This window comes from Dipteris shenzhenensis, chromosome 15, assembly GCF_047967505.1.
Source record: "Dipteris shenzhenensis isolate YYH24624 ecotype China chromosome 15, Dip_SZ_1.0, whole genome shotgun sequence".
NCBI lineage: Eukaryota > Viridiplantae > Streptophyta > Polypodiopsida > Gleicheniales > Dipteridaceae > Dipteris > Dipteris shenzhenensis.
In genome coordinates this window covers 3,949,846-3,967,395 of record NC_141610.1, presented here as the reverse complement: position 1 = coordinate 3,967,395, position 17,550 = coordinate 3,949,846, and the positions used below count along the sequence as shown (strand labels likewise).

Below are 17,550 nucleotides of genomic sequence, written 5' to 3'. Positions count from 1 at the left end.
GTATTAGTCACTTCTTCTATTGCAAACACTACGTTCAGCTCTCTTGCTTCCTGCTCTCTCACTCTCTCGTTTCTAACATTTGGTATCAAAGTAGCAAGACCCTGCTCATAGTTCCCTACCCTGCTCCCTGCTCCCTGCCCGCAAGCTCTCCCTGCTCCAAGCTTCCTGCTCACAGAACCCGTCCGTACAGTCGCCGTACAACGTACGGACTTCCGTACTACAGCTCGTCGTCCGTACAGCTCGTCATCAGTAGCTCGTCGTCCGTACAGCTTTCCATCCGTACAACGTACATACTGCTCCCGTACCAGCCTACGCTGACATTCCGTACAAGTACATGCTGCCATTCCGTCAGTACACTTTTCGTACAATATCCATACGACATACGGACTAACAGTCCGTACTTCACCATACAACTGCGCCGCACGTGTGGCAACTGCAAGTCGTCAGTACCATCCGTACTTCTGTCAACGCCGTACCGCTCGTACTGTCTACGCCGTACAGATTTATACCGTACAATCCTGCATTCCGTACGCTGCCACCATTCCGTACATCTGCGTCAACTTGTCCGTACTCTGTACAGTTGGTCGTCCGTACAAGGTGGCCGTACTCAGTCCATATCTTGTACGAAATCCGTACTGACAGTTCCATACAAGTTGAAAGAGTCTGTACACTCCTGTTGCAAGGCCTTCTGTGCAAGTTTTAGTCTTGCAAGTACTCTAGCAATTGGTTTTTTGGCAGGCATTGTCCGCAAATAGCCATTGTTTGGCTTAGATCTTGCAGAGAATTTAGGGCATTCCGTATTTGTGGACACACATTGCATTTGGGTTGCAGGTTGTCCAAAATTTGGGGCTTTTGCAATCGCACTGCAATTTTGCAGTGAAATTTGGGGCTTTTGCAGGCAGAGTGCAATTTGTGCAACATTTGGGGCTTTCAGACCATTTGCCCTCTTTTGTATGCAATTTCCCACAAGAAATTGGGGCTTTTGCATTTGGGTTGCAATTTTGCAGGTAAAAGAGCATTTTGAAAGTTTGCAAATAGTTTTGGACTCAGTACGGGTCAAATTGCAGACTTTTGCCACCTTTTGCATATTCTATTTGCAGATTTTTGGGCATTGAGCAGACCAGTGTGCATTTTGAGCCTTTGACAGGCTGTGACAATATTTGTCACTATGGGCATATTTTCTTTGGCAGATTTTATTTGTGCATCTTACATCCCAGGAAGGGATTTTACTTGTTCAATTAGCTGTATTTCTGAGTTTATCTAGCAAAAACGGCACAGAACAACTCAAATGAGGTGTTCAAGGTTCTCACACAAGAGGATAAGTTGGATGGCACCAACTACTCCTTGTGGAGTTTCATGGTTCGCAATATCTTGGTTGGCAGAAATCTTTGGGATTATGTCAATGGAGATGAAGAAAGACCAGATACAATGCCTATACCTGTCACTCCTACACCTGGAGGCAGAGGTAGAGGTACAAATACAGCACGAGTGATAGGAGCAGCCGCTCCAGGAGCTCCCACAGCAGAGCAGAAAAGATGGGACTCTAGAGATGCACAAACTCTTTCAGTAATTTCTCTTTCTGTCAAGAGGTTCATTATACCTCATATTCGGTCATGCAAAACATCTATGGCAGCTTGGGTAATACTGGAGAGTATGTTTGTAGCAAGAAACGATGCCAGAGTTTCCTTTCTAAAGCGAGAACTTTCCCATACACATATGGAGGAGGGAGATTCCATGAATTCTCACCTCACAAAGCTTCAGGATCTCAGGGAACAATTGCTGAACATTGATGAAGTCATTCCGGATTCAGAGATGATCTCCACCACTCTGAACTCTCTTTCTGAGTCCTATCTTGGTTTCCACACCTCGCTGAATTTGTCATTGAGGGGGGCCAGCAATCCTCTCTCCTTTCACGAGTTGGTAAGACTTTTGTTGCAGGAGCAACAAACACGCAAAAATATGGCAACCCGGGCTGGCGAGCATGCTATGCTCTCTAAGTTCAAGCCCAAGGGTAAAGGGCAGCATAAGCCACATGCCCATCAGCCCACACATCAGCATAAAGCTGATTCTGGACAGCCTTCTTATAAGGCACAGGGTGATACAAACAAGCAGAAAAAGAAGGGCATCTGTCATTATTACAAGAAGCCAGGTCATTATATTGGAGAGTGCAAGAAGCACATAGCCAAAGAAAAGAAAAGGGATTTTGGTATGGCTGTATCAGATGCATCAAGTCCACATTGCCATGATGGAGGAGATGTTGCAACCAACTTGGTTGAAGAGCACTATGCCTTTTTGACTTGCACTTCAGATTTTTTAGTGGGTAGTTCAGATACTACAGCCACTAATGATGATGACCCATATGCTTTTTTGACTTGCAGTTACGATCCTTCAAAGAATGAATGCTCTTTCAGTGTTGATGGGACACTACATACTTGGTATTTTGATAGTGGTGCTTCAAAGCACATCACTTCCAAGAAAAATATGTTTGTAACTTTGCATTCTTCACCCACCAAGAAGAAGGTAACTGGTGCAAATAATTCTTCTCATTCAATGTGTGGAGTGGGAGACATTATTCTCACATCCACTGATGGCACAGATTTCAAAATATCAGATGTACTCTATGTGCCAGGTATAAAGAAGAATTTGCTTTCAGTGTCCTCACTCAATAGAGGAGGATTTCAGGTTGTTTTTGATGATGGCAAGTGTGCAGTCAAAGACAAAGAAAATGAATATGCTTTGAGGTTGTCTGGCACTTTGTATCGGGGTCTTTTTCAGCTTGATTTATATGAGAAAAGATCCCATCTTGCATTATCAATTAGCACTCCCACTGCTACGATGCACAATGCGGAGTTATGGCATGCCAGGTATGGGCACATGAGCTATGGCAGCTTAATGTCACTTCGGAGGCATGATATGGTTGATGCATTACCTCCTTTGGAGTCGCCTCCTCCTCATGCATGTGAAGGTTGCATTCTTGGCAAAATGCATAGGCTTCCCTTCAAGAAGGATAGTGCAGTGAAAGCTACAAGAAAATTGCAGCTTATTCACAGTGATGTCTGCAGTCCCATGAGGACACCTGCTTTTGGGGGTTATACACTTGGGTCTATGGTCTCAAGGCAAAATCAGAAGTGTTTATGCATTTCAAACACTTTGTGGCTATGGTTGAGAATGAGACACGACTCAAGGTGCAGACACTTCGCACAGATCGAGGGGGGGAATAAATGTCTCATGAATTTGAGACATTTTTGAAAGAAAAAGGCATTATGCATCAGCTTACAGTGAGGCTTACACCTCAACAGAATGGCAAAGCTGAGCGGAAGAATCGCACCACCATGGAAATGGATAGATGCATGCTCACAAGTAAGAAGTTGCCTCACAAGTTTTGGCTGAAAGGCCTCATGTGTGCAAACTATATTTTAAATCGGGCTCCTGCAAAGGCTTTGAAGACAATCACTCCCTATGAGGAATGGCATGGGAGAAAGCCTTCAGTGGAGCACTTCAGAGTTTTTGGTTGTGTTGCATATGCCCATGTGCCTATGGAGTTCAGACACAAGTTGTCAGATAAGGCACTAAAATGCATTTTTGTGGGATATAGTTCACAAAGCAAAGGCTATCGTCTCTACAATCCTGCTACACGCAAGATTTTTGTCAGTAGAGATGTTATATTCTCTCAAAATTCTGCACATACAAATGCTGAATTTCAGATTCCGGCCTCTTCAGATGATGTGTTTGAGGGGATGCTTCCTATAGCATTTGGTTCCCCCGCTGAAAATCAGAATTTACAGCAACCTCCGCCAGCTCCACAAGTACAGATTCAGCCCCCAGCTGAATTGGTACAACCTCAGGGTGTGGATGAAGTTGTCAGGCAAGAAATTCAAGAGATACACGCAGCCAAAACAATCCCGCATTGGTTGCTTCAAACTCTCACGGAGAGTAGGCTTGAAGCTCCATTGCCTGGCAGAACTCGTAGTGCAGTAAGGCACATGGAGGGAGCTCATTCAGTTGAATCAGCTTATGCAAGTACTCTTCTTGATGAGAAGGAGCCTGAGACATTTGAAGAAGCAAAAGATAATGTGCATTGGATGAATGCCATGCACGATGAGTTGCAGTCCATTCATAAAAATCAGACTTGGGATGTTGTGGATTTGCCACTAGGTAAGAATGCCATAGGTACACGGTGGGTTTTCAAAGTCAAAAGAAAACCAAATGGGTCCATTGATCGGTACAAGGCAAGGCTGGTTGCAAAAGGATATGCTCAAAAAAAGGGCATAGATTATGAGGAGACTTTTGCTCCTACATCCACAGCTTTCCTTAATGGAGACTTGTTGGAAGAGATTTATGTCAAACAACCTCTGGGCTTTGAAATTTCAGGAAATGCAATCCAGGTATGCAAGCTGAATAAAGCTTTGTATGGGCTGAAACAAGCCCCACGTGCATGGTATGCCAAAATTGATGCCTTTCTGACCAACAAGGGGCTGCACAATAGTCCAACTGAGAGCACCCTCTACATCAAGAAGGATGGGGGGGATATTTTGGTCATCATTCTTTATGTAGATGACATGCTGCTCACCGGATCAAATGAGGAAGTAATTGCAGATTTCAAGGCCCAATTACATTTGATATGTCAGACTTGGGCTTGTTACATTTCTTTTTGGGGATCCAATTTATTCAAGAGAAACGTGGCATTGTTATGTCTCAGTCCAAGTATGTTCAAAAGCTCTTGGACAGATTCAACATGCATGATTGCAAGCCTATGTCCACTCCCATGGAGCCGGGGCTGAAGCTTACAATGCATGATGCGGGTGAATCAATTGATGTCACATTCTATAGTCAGGCTGTTGGATGCCTCGTTTATCTCTACAATACACGACCTGATATTCAGTTTTCAGTTTCTCAGGTGAGCAGGTATATGCACAGCCCAAAGATTATACATTGGCAGGCTGTAAAACACATCTTCCGTTACTTGCAAGGTACAAAGTCTTTTGGCTTGATGTTTCCCAGGGGGAGTGACTTGCAGATGCATGCTTACAGTGACTTAGATTGGGCTGGAGACTATGATACTAGGCAGTCCACCAGTGGGAATTGTTTCTTTCTAGGACATGCTTGCATTTCTTGGTTGAGCAAGAAACAGTCTACAGTGGCTACCTCCTCATGTGAAGCTGAGTACAGGGCAGCTTTCACAGCGACAGTTGAATGTGTTTGGCTGCGTCGTTTATTTGCTGATCTTCATCTGTCATTGGAGGGTCCTTCTCCGATTCTCACTGATAGTCAGAGTGCTATAGCAGTGGCAAAGAATCCTGTGTTTCATCCTCGCACAAAGCACATTGAGGTTCACTATCACTATGTCAGAGAGAAGTTGCATGCAGGAGAGATCGCTCTATGTGTCAACACATGACAATGTTGCAGACATCTTCACCAAAGCACTTCCACGTGAAAAGTTTTAGGCATTTCGTAGTGCCCTGAACTTACATCCTTTTGGTGATTGATCATTTCCTTGTACATGACATTGGCACTGCAGGGGGGTGTTAGAATTATTATTATAATTCAGCAGTGACCAATGTAATGTAATAAGTAGGTTAGGGGCACTTTTCCCTCATTTAGAGGCTTTTCCCCCTAACCACTGTTAGTTCACTAACTACGGTTAGTGAAGGATAAGGTTTTGTCACTTAGACAAAACCCATCCCACTTCTTGTATTAGTCACTTCTTCTATTGCAAACACTACTTTCAGTTCTCTTGCTTCCTGCTCTCTCACTCTCTCGTTTCTAACACCTTTGTAAGACTAGAATAAGTCCAATCATACAAATTTAGATACATACATACATATATATATATATATATATACACATAGATCTGCATACATACATACATACATACATACATACATACATACATACATACATACATACATACATACATATATATATATATATATATATATATATATAACCAAAACACAGTAGATGTAAATACAACTATATTTCATGTGCTCATGATGTTTATTTCTTGTTCTCTTCCTGTGATTATTCTCCCAAAAAACCTATACTCCACAATTAATGGGTGCTTGAGGCTGGGGAGAACAAGTTGGGAGGGGGAATGCTGTGTAGGTGTGTGAAACTGTGGCTGTAGGGGGGGAGGGCAACAACAAACTAATCTGCACGTGTAAAGACTTGAATGGCTGAAATTCTAGTGGCAAAGAGTGAAAGTATAAGTAAAGAACGGACGCTTTTAAACAAAACAGTCACTTGGGAAAAAATTCACCTGTAAAGCAGGAAAGAAAAGAGACTCAATAAGAGCTGGTTTATGGTATCCGATACGAGGAGCCACGTCACGTGTCATTCTGAAGTATGGATCCTGCAGTCACCAACAGGGGAACCAAAAATAGAGGAAAAGGGATCACAAAAATGTGCACTCTGTCTGCATTAGTATCCCTTAAGAATTCTAACAGTCAAAGCAAAATAAAAGAACTACCAATTCTATAAGAATATGGGAACTGGATGATGGAAACTATCTTAAAAAACCACCTGAGGGACAGCACATGTAAGATATACCTGATCGATTGCACATGGAATTAGACATCGGATTTCTTTTTTTTCGCCAAACAGATGGGGAAAAGACGTAGGGAATGATGGGGCTGCCTGCGTCCAACACAAACAATTATACCTTCAAGCCTTTACTAGAAATATTCAGAGCCGTGGCAGAGAATAAGAGAAGGTATGTGTTCTGTGTTTGGTCCGGTTAATGGAGGTCCTTTTATTCATATGCAATAAAGAAATCATGTCCAACATTTTACTTGCAGTGAAAACATAAAATGCACTGATGGATAGTTTCTTTCATGGAGGGAGTGAGAGATTATAATGGGACAGTTTAATGACAGATCTCAAGTTTTAAACAATCATGCTTTGCAAAAATATTTAGTTTAACAAAAAGACAGTTACCCACTTAATATTTAGGTTTGAAACTTAACCCGATATAGACAACATGAATCACTCCAAGATAAAATGTAGGGAAAAAGCAAATAATAGAACTATCGACACAAAATGGGATGTGAATGAGGACGAACTCCCCATCGAGTTTTGAATCACTGGTGTATTTCTACTCATTATGTCAAAGATACAAAGCTGCATTTCCAATAATCAGCTTTTGAATGGGAACCTGACAACCCTAACAACTTTGACATTGCTATGCAGAATTTTTTATCAAAAGCAAACTGTCCAACACTGTAGGAACGTAGCAAGGGAGCCACAACCCTCAGGCCTGTACACCAAGATGGAACATGCAGCAAGCTGAAAGAAGATCTCCATCAAATCTTTCCCGAGCCCTCCCCATAAGAAAAAGAGACTTCTATCTAGTATGGCCAAATACATCAAAAATAGGAAAGACTCGTGTAGTGAACGAAACACCCCATGGATAGTTACAATAATCTAGCTGAAAATGAAAGCAATGAAGGCAATCAAGTGCATCAAAATTCCTGTGGGTGTGTGAAAAGAAGTATCCTCCATGATCCCACTCTCTCATGGAAGAGTTGGCTCTAAGAGCCATCGAAGGCCACTGTGCATCTAGATTCTGGATCTCCAAATCTGCCAGGCTGTCAAACTAGCAATCATAGTTTTTTTCATACGTTACCATACGCATACTTCATACGGGTACAGAAGTATGATTGGAGTATGGTTCAGCCCGTGGGGCTGAATCATACGTGACCCTAATTTTACCCCAAAAAAACTAGGAAAATATACATTGTACAAAATTTACTTGAGAGAGAACTACAAAACTTTCAAGTTCAAACTTCAAACCTCAAACATTAATTTTAAAGTCATGAATCATGATTCATGATTCATGGAAGAGTACAGGGACTGGATTCTGTCATCTGATACATAGTGATAGACACCAAAACATCATGATCAATCATCAAAGGTAGCAGGTAGTAGATGCTAGAAAAGGGAAAGAAGCCTGTAGGCTGTAGGTACTACACCAAAAAATCAAAGGCAAGCTGAAAAACATCATATAACAAACTGAAAAGGCTGCCAGGCTGCCACAGCCAGGAAACAAAACTGAAATGCATCACAACTGAAAAAAACTGCCACACAACAGGGGAAGGGGGGGGGCACGTACGGAATACCGTATCGTACGCGGACATACGGAATCCGTGTGGTACGGATGACCGTTACGCGTACAGTTCCAACTATGCTAGCAATGATCTCCCATGCTGAGTCAAATGGAAAAGGAGTGACTCTGGACGGAGTAATAGGCTCTGCATCCCAGCGAATAACCCAGGGGCTTATCCCTATGAATCCTAAGTGCAAGATCTGGATCTCATCAATCCATATACACTCACCTGAGTCCAAAGGTAATTGAAGGGACAACCAGCATACAACCAAAGTCACCGTGATCTGCCATCCACGAGAGAAAGATGATGCTCAATGAACCAACTCCCATTAGTGCATCCAATGACTCTGATAGTGTGATGAACTAAACAGGTAACCTGGCCGGTCTCCAACCTTCCTGAACTGCATAAAGAACTGTCTCCCCTCCCCGATACCAAAGTATTCAAATAGCCTATAGGGGAATACCGTATCGTACACGGACATACGGAATCCATGCGGTACGGACGACCGTTACGCGTACAGTTCCAACTATGCTAGCAACGATCTCCCATGCTGAGTCAAATGGAAGAGGAGTGACTCCGGATGGACTAATAGGCTCTGCATCCCAGCGAATAACCCAGGGGCTTATCCCTATGAATCCTAAGCGCAAGATCTGGATCTCATCAATCCATATACACTCACCTGAGTCCAAAGGTAATTGAAGGGACAACCAGCATACAACCAAAGTCACCGTGATCTGCCATCCACGAGAGAAAGATGATGCTCAATGAACCAACTCCCATTAGTGCATCCAATGACTCTGATAGTGTGATGAACAGCATCCTGGATGGGTTCCTGAACAGGTAACCTGGCCGGTCTCCAACCTTCCTGAACTGCATAAAGAACTGTATCCCCTCCCCGATACCAAAGTATACAAATAGCTTATAGGAGAACACCTGGAGAAGACATCTTTGCCAAATGAAACACCTCCCTGTCCCGACCTAAGCATACCCATCTAGCAAAGGAATGTCAATCTATACTCTGCCCCTGCAAGCACCTCTAGGATCCTGTGTAGCAGCTATCTGAATGCTGCCCAGGGCTTGGCTCCAATTGTTAATGCTGGTTCTCTCTCCCATCTTGACCACTGCATGTACCCTGAGAAGCCCAAGAGTCGGCCCAAATCATCCAAAATGGCATCATCCAACATAGTGGGCTATCTGTGAATCTCATCCTGAGTCTCTAGAGTGGTCAATGTAAGTGAACATCTAGTCTAATGCCATGCTCTCACAATCACTAACAATAGGAGAGATGCAATCTCTATGTAAATCCATCTCATGCCATTTAATCGGCTCCTCTAGAAGGGGTGTAAGTCCAAATCTGTTAGGAAAAGAAATCCTCCCAACATTGATTTCTTGGTAGGAAGGCTTGGATCACAAGCTTACCTAGAAGGGCTTTGCATTGAACATCTGGATCAAAGATTCTTCGGTCCACCCTCGTGAGTAGATTAGATAAGTCCAAACCTAGCTCTACTCTCAGAAGAACCATCACATCTTGGCCAAAGGTTCCTATCCTGAGCTAGCCCATTCAGAAGCATGAGAAGCTCCAACAAGAAGCAATATACTTGGCAAATGCCAAAAAGACCTCGTTGACAATCAATGCACTCAAAACCAAATCTAGAGTAGGAGTTGAAACAAGCCTTCAATATATTAAAGGGCAGTAGAACTAGCAAGTAACCAGCCAACACTGTTACAAATTACAATAACAATTCAGCAAAACTAAAGCTAGCAGATTGGGAGCTAGAGGTGAGTACTTGCAGGGCTAGCTTGTGTGCTAGTCCTAGTACTTTGTAGCGGTGTTCCAAAACTTCTTTTAAGTAGCTTCCTAGCTTTTTGGCCTGCTGCTCCAACAGATTTTCAGATTGTCTCTGCTTTCCCCATATCCTTCTCTAATGTGTGTGTGGGCTCCACATCTTTGTGTGTGTGTGTGAGAGAGAGAGAGAGAGAGAGACATTCATTACATGTCGCACACGACTGGTGTCTATTGGGAATCATGGTGCCTCGAGAACACGTCCATTGGGAATCATGGTGCCTCCACAAGTCTATGGAAGGCTAAAAAGGCTTATGAGGCCAAAAACTAAAACATGTCAAGCTCATACACCCTATGTAGGAGAATTTGACATGTCTAGTACACCTCTATGATATGTAAAGGAAAAGAAAGAAACTGCAATAAAAACAAGAAGTACATCTCAGTAATAAAGAGTGGAGGTGTCCAGGCTAGGACCACTAGGGCCCCAACTATCTCTGGAACATATATGATATCTTGCGTGCATGCAGGCAAACGGGCAGGCGCGTAAGCCAACATGTATGATATCTTGCGGGTGGGTGGATCGGCTCCTTCAACTTTCAGGATAAATTTGGATTTGTTTTGGGCGGGCCGGCGGGTGACCGTGACTAATATCTTGTCCGTGCGAGCATGCGTGAGAGAGAGAGAGAGAGAGATGAATTAACATATGTGGGAGGCCTCACAGGCCTATGAGACAAAGTACAAACCAAAAGTAACTCGTACAATCTGCTATGGGCTGAAGCAAAGGGCTCACTAAGGCCCTTACTGAATGCTAAAACTGCTAAGCTAATAAACAGAAGAGAGAGAGAGAGAGAGAGAGAGAGAGAGAGGGAGGGATGGGATTAGAGAGATATGGGGTAGGAAGAGGGAGGGGGGGGGGGGAAGAGAGAGAGAGAGTATGTGCATGTGTGACCTTGCTTAAAAGCCCTAAAAAATGGAGAGACAAATGTGTGTTAAGGAGAACTTTCATAACAAGGCGAAATGTTAGATATGACCTTAAAACGGCATGACATGTCCGGTATTGAATTGCAACAAAGACATTACTTACTACAATATTACAAAAGTTTCCAAAAATCCTCAAGATGTATAAATTGTCTGCTTTACAATGTATAGGCTGATCAATATCCAAAGTAGTATATAATTTCATTGTGTAGGATGTTGGGTTGATGCTTGGTCCTTGGGAAAAAGGCGCACTAATTTAGTAATCATTAAAAGATAAAGAGTCATAAGTCAATGCAAGGTCCCCGTGACATGCCCTCAAAGACTATCACAAGTCAACATTCATGATGAGAGATGAAGAGGTGCCTTAATTTCATTCCTTTTCATGTCATTTCTCTTCCCTTCCTTTCTCTTTCCTCAAATAGTGATTCTAAAATCAACATTTGGCACTCTTGCTCCATTTCTCATCAAAGGCACCTTTCCTGTACTCTATTGTTCTCACCTTGCATCCCAAACCATTTAACTACAAAACACTAGGATAAGAGAGGTCCTCAACCATGAATCAGTCCTTCCTAAACCAAAAGGAAGCCATTGCACGATGTGTATAATCAAATGTGATGAAATTCATACCTGAACAGGTGGAAAGCTGACCTTGCCTATATGATCTTCACCAGAGAAACCAAAAATCCCCCTAGCCTGCACATAGCAATTTCGAGGAAAGAAGAAGCAAAAGCTTAGGGTGAGTATTTAAAAGCTAGGACTTCAAATAGAAAATTTACCTCAGCAAAACAACACCTTTTCTCTGTTATAATCCCCCAAAAAAGATTAAAAACTACTTGAAAGTAGGCACAATTATTACCCTCAAACAAAAGAAGGCTTGTCATTTAGAACTAATTCACCCCCCCAACAAAACACGCACACAATTAGAAGCTTATTTGCAATTGAAAGTTAAATTTTTAAAGATGATCAAGGCTTTGAGATTCCATAAGGAGTTCCACATGATGTCCCAGAGTTCCACATGATGGATGGGACACTACTAACTAAAGAAGGATTTCAAAGAGGCCCATTATAAAACCCCTCCTTTTTACCTCCCACCCCGGCCCTCCTTCCCCTTTTTTGTCTTTACGCACCCTCCCCTCCTCATGAAATTCTATTTTCAAAGAGGCCATAAAACCTCTCCTCCTTTACGCCCCCCCCTCTCTCCTTTTGCCTTTTACCCACTCTTGCCACCTCTTTTTCCACTAATTAATACTTTTTTTAAAATTGGGGGTACCTAATAGAACGACAAACAAAACTCCATTTTGGCTTGACACATGATGGAGACAACATTGCAGTGTATTCATTCATGGATGTTTCCCATCCACAAAAGCCATGAAGCCTAGGTATTGGTGGGCATGATTGCACATTAATACTAGCTATGGATTGGGAGAGACAAATCATAAACTCAAAACTATGATGTATATGTTTATGCTATACCGTTTCTTGTCTCAAAAGCCATCAAGCCTAGGGCCTGATTGCACATAAAACTCCACTCTCTACATGTTGAAAACCCAGCCTAGAACCCTAGAAGATTGTGCATTGGTGCTTTTCCCTAGAAGATTGTACACAGGTGCTTTTCCTACATTCGAATAATGGGGTAGTTCAAGGCCCCATTCCAGTCCATCACAAAATAAATCAGAATATAAAATTAGTTCCATCAAATGAAAGAGCTGTTACTTTCGATTTTGAGCCCCTCAAAACCATCGATGCTAAGAAATTCTCATCAAGAGCACAAAAGCACTCGTAGCTGGGATGGCTAACTGATGCTGCAAACTGAGCAGAAAAAGGAAGAAAGATCCAAAACTGAAATCTGAAATTTCCTCCTCATTCATGCTAAAAAAGGACTCATACTTCATGAAATGTCACTGCATAGAATTGAATGCATCCATGCAACAAATAGATTTCATTTTCATTCATGCCCAAAAAGTACTTTACTTCATGAAATGTCACTGCATCAAATCCTTACAACAATATAACTTTTTGACTCCCATACTTTAATCATTCAGTGCAAGTTTTGATCACCAAAAACATCGCCTTGCATTCACACATATCTGTGCAAGTGTTCTCACGTACACATGTAGATAAAGGTATTTGCATACACGTGTGTAAAGCTAGCTAATCAAAGCACCATCCTAGGTGGACATTACACATGCCCATCACCTGCAAACCAAACATAAGCGTGTCTAGAAAATGAATGTCTTATAGATGAGGCATTAGGTTTTTACCATACAGTACAATCACATACTGGCATACGTCTCAAATACTCCAGCCCAAATTCAAATTCTAGCAATACCACAAGGACTAGTGACCTAACCTATGATCTCCAGCTGTATATGTATGGCCAAGCTTCAAGCTAAACTTCACCCTAAAATTCCCTATTAACATAGTCAATAAGGTCTAGTTGGCCACGTAGTTGATAATGGCTCACTGGCTTTCACAAACTGATTCATAGCAGCTCAACTAATTCGTGAGAGTCACCCCTCACAATCGGGCCTATTAGTCTCACCAGAAAACACAAATGCCCACATAGAATGAGGCTGCTAGGTCAAGAGGTGAAGAATCACTTGATTATATAAAGGGATGTATATACCACAAAAAACCACCAACAAGTGAAAATACAAGAGTCCATTGGGTTATGTTAGAATATTCATAAAAGTCAACCCTTTAGTACAATATCATACCATTGTAAATGTCACTACAACCACCAAGGTGCTATGTAAAAAGTAAACAACTGTATTCAACACTAAATACTTAAGGAAATAGCCAACAATACCATGTGTGATTCTTTAAGCTGGACAACCAGGATATTAACCTTAAAATATTCAACACTAAATACTTTAGGAAATAGCCAACAAGAACACGTGTGTGTTGCACAGTGCACAACCTGAATAAGGTAAGAATAAATAGACTCCACTACGGTATTCCTTGGTCAAGTAGAGTCCCCTTTTTGTCCCATTACAAGGGCATGTTTCATGCCAATACAAAATGGCTGTCAGCTAATGTGTTTCTCCTTGTCAAGAATCAACACATAGTGTATGGATTTCTTACAAATGCAATAAGCCAGCGTTATAGGTAAGATAAATGGAATTGGGAGGGTTAGCATACTGAAGCAAGGGAATTATAGGTAAGATGAATGGAAATGGGAGAGTTAACATACTGAAAGCAAGGGAATTCAGCATGCATACGTGAGGCCTAGCTAAATTTGTGTCACAACGTCATGCATTCACCCTAACTGCCCTTGAAGCACAATATGGCATAAAGAGACGCCACTTCTTACTTGATTCAATGTCACGCACTTGGCAACCCGAACCATGTTCTGATAGAAATTCCTGGAAAGATAGCAAAGACAGAATGGGAATGTATATCACTAGCTATCTTGCTGCATAGCAAAAAATCATACAATCATGGAACGGCAACTTACCCTCCTACATAATCGAAGTCACAAAATATGAATGTCCTGCTGATATCAAAGCCACAGGCAATTATGTCTTTCGCATTTTCGCGGGCCAAGCGTCGACTTTCTTCCACACTGATATTCTTCCACATACACTTTTCATCGTCTGTGAGCTGTATGACGAGGGGTATTCTGAAAGCGTCCTGTAGATACCTGTGAGGAATCATAACAATGTCTGGTTAAAAGAGCTTTGCTAAAAGACTACCAAAAACAAAAAACTGATGAAAACGATGAAATGAGGGCACTTGATACAATTCAAAAGAAGCAAAGCTAGAATTATGCTTACAGACTTTGTAAACATGAATGGCACGAGGTGTCCTAAATGTAGCGACTCAGAAGACGGCCCTCTGCCAGTATAAAGGTAAAATTTCTCCCCTTTTTCATAAGCATCGAGAATTCGATCAAATTCTCTGCATGAGAAAAGTATTAGCCGATCAGGCTTCTTGCTTCAAACTGATCGTAACTCCCTACAGAATGATAGCTAGTCCGGCAGGTGTGATCTCAGTTTCAAAACGAAACGCACCTATGGGCGAAAAATACTCCTCTACGAAGAAATGGATGGGCGGGCTTGCCGGTGATTTTCTCCACTCGCTGCACGATGGATGGTTCCAATTTTTGGCAACCAAATTGCACGATGAGTTTATCGTAATCAATGCCACCACCACCACCTTTGGCTGCAACCTCCCAGGGGGTAATGATTTGCTCCTCCTCCTGCTGCTCCTCCTTCAGAGCTGCTCCATTCTCTGCGACGGAGGCCATGTCCTAGATGTGCAAATGGTTAAAAAAATGAAGACTTTCGGAAGGTTTAAGCCAAGTTTGAAAAGGAGCTATCTATAGAATCGTGCTCCAAACTCAAGTCAAAGTCCATAGAGTAGCCTTCCTCTTGGGCTAGTTTGCTAACCACCCTGTCCTTGTCAACGCTCGCAGCGGCGGACGCCTCGTTTTTCTCTGTTGGCCCCGACTCCAAAGCAAAGGCACCAGGATTTATGCCACGCATGAACCCAAATGGTACCCCGCTAGTTTCCAAACCATTCCCCTTAACATGAGTAGCTTTCCATGTTTTTAGTTTGTATTTTGGTCAAGCTTAGTTTGTAAAGGAGGTCATTAGTGTTTTAAATTACTTTCATGTTGAGTTAGTTTAGTCTTGTTGCAATCCATCTTCATTAAAATCAAGGCCATAGTGGTTTTTTGTGTTAAGTTAGTTTAGTCTTCTTGTAATCCATCTTCATTAAAAGCAAGGCCATAGTAGTTTTGCCACCTTGCTTAACACTTTATTTATAACTCTTCTTAATGGTTGGCATCGTCATCCTAAAGATTCCAAATAATCCTAAGCCCCAAACTAGTATAGAGGGATCATTGGTCTTTGGAAATACTACATGGCAAAAGGGTAGTTAAGCAATTTTTTAACGTGCCATGATTGGAGACAGTGAATTTGCCTTATACTTCTTCACCTTTATTTGCTAAAGACCAATGTTGTTGTTGATCTCTTTTCTTCTTTATCATTTGTGCAAATGGTTAATGTAAAACATTCACGAGGATCAAAAAATGTTTCGGCCAATGTTTATGTGCAATTCAAATGAATTCTTTCTATGATCACAAACCCAAAAGTCGAATGAGTCAAAACGGCATTCAAGGTAACTCTCTGGCTCTTCTTATATGATTAAGTGAATCCAAATTTAGGCTACAAATGAAACACGTTAGTATTTTTCCTTTCAAAATTCTACACCAACGGCTTTCTGCAAGGCTAGGTGGGTGAAACTTGTAACATACCCTTAATTCACTATCCACTTTGAAAGGTGAAGATTCGAAGCGGCATGGTGATTGAGGCAAGCCCCAAGACATAGTCATTAGAAAGGAAGTGGCATCTATAGATTGAGGTAGATGTGAGAGCCCTTCCTCTCATTGTAAAACTCAATTATCTTCCTATATATATAGCTTGCGGGACATCCATTGAAGTGTGGACTACCTTGAAGGATATATGTGAGACAAACAACATAATGCTAGTGTGCTCAAGTTCCATATTTAGTCTTTATTCAAGTGTACAGTATGAGGATGGAGGAATTTTGTTGCATGGCCACATACACAATTAAGGTTGTTCCAAGATACTGGTGTTGAAGTATGGAAACTAATGCAACATAGTCATTCTCTTATTGAACATGTATTTACAAAGCTTCAAAAGATTGTGATTTGCATTGTAGTATCACCACATGTTGTTACCATCTACGATTACGATTGCCCAAAACCCCTAACCTAGTTTGCAACATGATCTTGACCCATGCTAACATAAGCAGTTCAAATCAATTTAAGAAGACTTAAATCATAGATCATGCTGCTTAAATCCAATCAACACAAGTGACAGTATCACATCATGACAAACTCTCCCATAGTGGGCAACAAGGACATGGTTCCTCATAGCAAGTTGCCTTGCTATGTGTGCCTCTTAGTGGCATACTTGACTACTTTGGGAGATGAGATTCCTATATAACCTAGCAAACATTATTATTGTGCACTTATCATAAGTACAATTGTTTGAAAAGTGTTTCTCCCTGTCAAATGGACATGAGGATAAGGTCCCTCATGGTAGATTTCCCTATTATGTGTGTCACATAGCAGGCATGGCTGCCTATTTAAAGGGGATTTCCCTCCCAATAAGAACAATGGACATGCCAATTATGCAAAGCATATGTTACATTCAAAGCCCATGTATGTGTAGAACCTCTAAATGCAATCATGTATGTTCTATTGTTTCTTCCAACCATATAATATGAAGCACATGTGTGGGAACCCCAAGCGAGGTGTTCCAATAGGTTGAAGGGCCCGACAAAGTAAATAAATGGCAAAACAATCCATTGGTTGAAGTAAAGGCCAAACTATGAGGAAAGTGATCCATTAGTTGAATTGCAAGTCATCTACACTGACCCGTTAGTAAGGGCCAAATTGCAAGGAAGGCGACACAAGGCACCATCAAGGAATCACACCCATAATTTTGGTCGGTGATCTAGCCCAAGTTTTGGAAGCATCTATGTGTAGTCTTCGGTGGTGACTCACATGTCGTGGGGATCTTAAAGGAATGCCGAGGGAACCTCTCCTCCTACTACTCCTTGTGGGAGCAATGCAAGCACGTGTGGTCCAAGAGTGTCACGCCAATGGCTTCCAAAGTTGTAGCAATGTGAATCCTCAAGAGAAGAAGGGGA

The 17,550-nt window shown here is 41.9% G+C and overlaps 1 protein-coding gene across 1 annotated transcript in view; it reads right to left on the bottom strand.

Moving 5' to 3' along the window:
- LOC147893227 (Nucleotidylyl transferase superfamily protein) overlaps positions 1-15,178 on the bottom strand; it is a 29,967-nt gene extending 14,789 nt beyond the window's left edge. The window contains exons 1-7 of the mRNA XM_087385765.1: positions 14,880-15,178; positions 14,647-14,766; positions 14,324-14,509; positions 14,180-14,231; positions 11,494-11,559; positions 6,550-6,636; positions 6,260-6,352 (exon numbers count right to left, since the gene is read on the bottom strand). Coding sequence (XP_087241891.1) covers positions 6,260-6,352; positions 6,550-6,636; positions 11,494-11,559; positions 14,180-14,231; positions 14,324-14,509; positions 14,647-14,766; positions 14,880-15,115 — 840 coding nt within the window. The 5' untranslated portion in view covers positions 15,116-15,178. The remainder of the gene's footprint in view (positions 1-6,259; positions 6,353-6,549; positions 6,637-11,493; positions 11,560-14,179; positions 14,232-14,323; positions 14,510-14,646; positions 14,767-14,879) is intronic.
- Between the last annotated feature and the right edge of the window lie 2,372 nt (positions 15,179-17,550).